The 1,730-nt window shown below is 39.9% G+C and overlaps 1 protein-coding gene across 1 annotated transcript in view; it reads left to right on the top strand.

Annotated features, from left to right (window-relative positions):
- LOC104895682 (annexin D2) overlaps window positions 1-484 on the top strand; it is a 16,074-nt gene extending 15,590 nt beyond the window's left edge. The window contains exon 5 of the mRNA XM_048645914.2: window positions 38-484. Coding sequence (XP_048501871.1) covers window positions 38-334 — 297 coding nt within the window. The 3' untranslated portion in view covers window positions 335-484. The remainder of the gene's footprint in view (window positions 1-37) is intronic.
- The last annotated feature ends 1,246 nt before the right edge of the window (window positions 485-1,730 follow it).

The raw sequence follows: 1,730 nt of genomic DNA on the forward strand, positions 1-1,730 counted from the left end.
CTCGTGNTCTAAGATCATCTTATGTGACTATTTGCAGGATCTTAAGGAGGATCCCAAGGATGATTACTTGAAGTTGCTGAGGGCAACTATAAAATGCCTGACCTGCCCTGAGAAATACTATGAGAAGCTTCTTCGTCTCGCTATTAATAAGATGGGGACAGATGAATCGGCTCTGACTAGAGTTGTGACCACTAGGGCAGAAGTGGACATGCAACGCATCAAGGAAGAGTATTATCGCAGAAACAGCGTTCCTCTTGATCACGCCATTGCAAAGGACACTCATGGAGACTATGAGAAAATGCTGATTGAGTTGGTTGGCGCTGGAAATGCTTGAGCAAATGTCTTGGATATTGTCTAGTGGGAATGATGACTGATTTTGCTGCTGAGACGTTTATGTTTGGTGCAAGCTGCTGTTATGGTTGGATTTTCCTGTTTTATGTACTAGCAGAAACTTTTGCTTGAATAAAGGTTATATTATGGGTTTTGTTGTGAGAAATAGAGAGAGAAGTTATGCAAATATATCAGAGAGTATTGTATTGCATTGATTGTTCGGTGTATTCACAAATGGTAGTATTTATAGGCACAAATCTTACTGTGTATTTGCATAAATCAACAATAACGGCAAGAAAAATTACCATGCATTGAATGCATGGCAGTGGAACTTCTGTGTTCAACAGTGGAATTGGTCATTCCACTGTTTTCACAACATCCCCCTTGAATGTCCACTGATAACTCATAACAGATGTTGTCCTATTTAGAATGCTGTTAGGAAAATCCTGTGGGAAAAATCCATAACTAGGGAAAGGAGTATAACTATAATATATCCTTATATGCTTAAAATTAACTGCCTCATTAAAAACCTTGTCAGGAAAAACCCAGTGGGATAAAAACCTGATCGAAGGGAAAAAGAGTGCAGGCATATAATATCCCCCTGAATCTAGCATATATCATGAAGATGACGCATTCCAATTTTTCGGACTAATTCTTCAAATTTCTTCGCCGGAAGGGATTTGGTGAATAAATCTGCAAGATTCTCACATGATTGGATTTGTCGAATGTTGATCGTCCCTTCCTTTTGGAGGTCATGAGTGAAGAAGAGCTTTGGTGTAAATGTTTAGTTCTGTCTCCTTTGATGTACCCTTCGCTTACTTGGGTGATGCATGCAGTATTGTCTTCGTAGATGATAGTTGGATTTGTTGTTATTGTTTCCATCCCGCATTCTTCTTGGATATTCTTGATCATTGACCTTAGCCATACACATTCCCTTCCAGCTTCATAAAGAGCAATTAATTCCGCATGATTTGATGATGTGGCCGTCAAAGTCTGCTTGTAGATTTCCAAGATATTGCAGTACCTCCATAAGTGAATACATATCCGGATTGAGACTTAGCCTTTTGTGGGTCTGAGAGGTAGCCAGCATCTGCATATCCAATGAGTGACGCATTGGGTCTTGACTGATAGAATAATCCGAGATCTTGTGTTCCTCGAAGATAACGTAATAAGTGTCTGACTCCATTCCAATGTCTCTTGGTTGGTGCATTGCTGTATCTAGCTAACAAGTTTACTGAAAAAGCTATGTCAGGTCGAGTATTGTTAGCCAAGTACATTAAAGCCAATTGCACTTAGATATGGTACTTCAGGACCAAGAATCTCCTCGTTTCTTCTCGTGGTCTGAATGGATCATCTTTCTCATTCAGGGAACGCACTACCATTGGAGAACTTATTGGGTG

The sequence above is a fragment of the Beta vulgaris genome, chromosome 6 (assembly GCF_026745355.1).
Source record: "Beta vulgaris subsp. vulgaris cultivar EL10 chromosome 6, EL10.2, whole genome shotgun sequence".
In the NCBI taxonomy this organism is placed as follows: Eukaryota; Viridiplantae; Streptophyta; class Magnoliopsida; order Caryophyllales; family Amaranthaceae; genus Beta; species Beta vulgaris.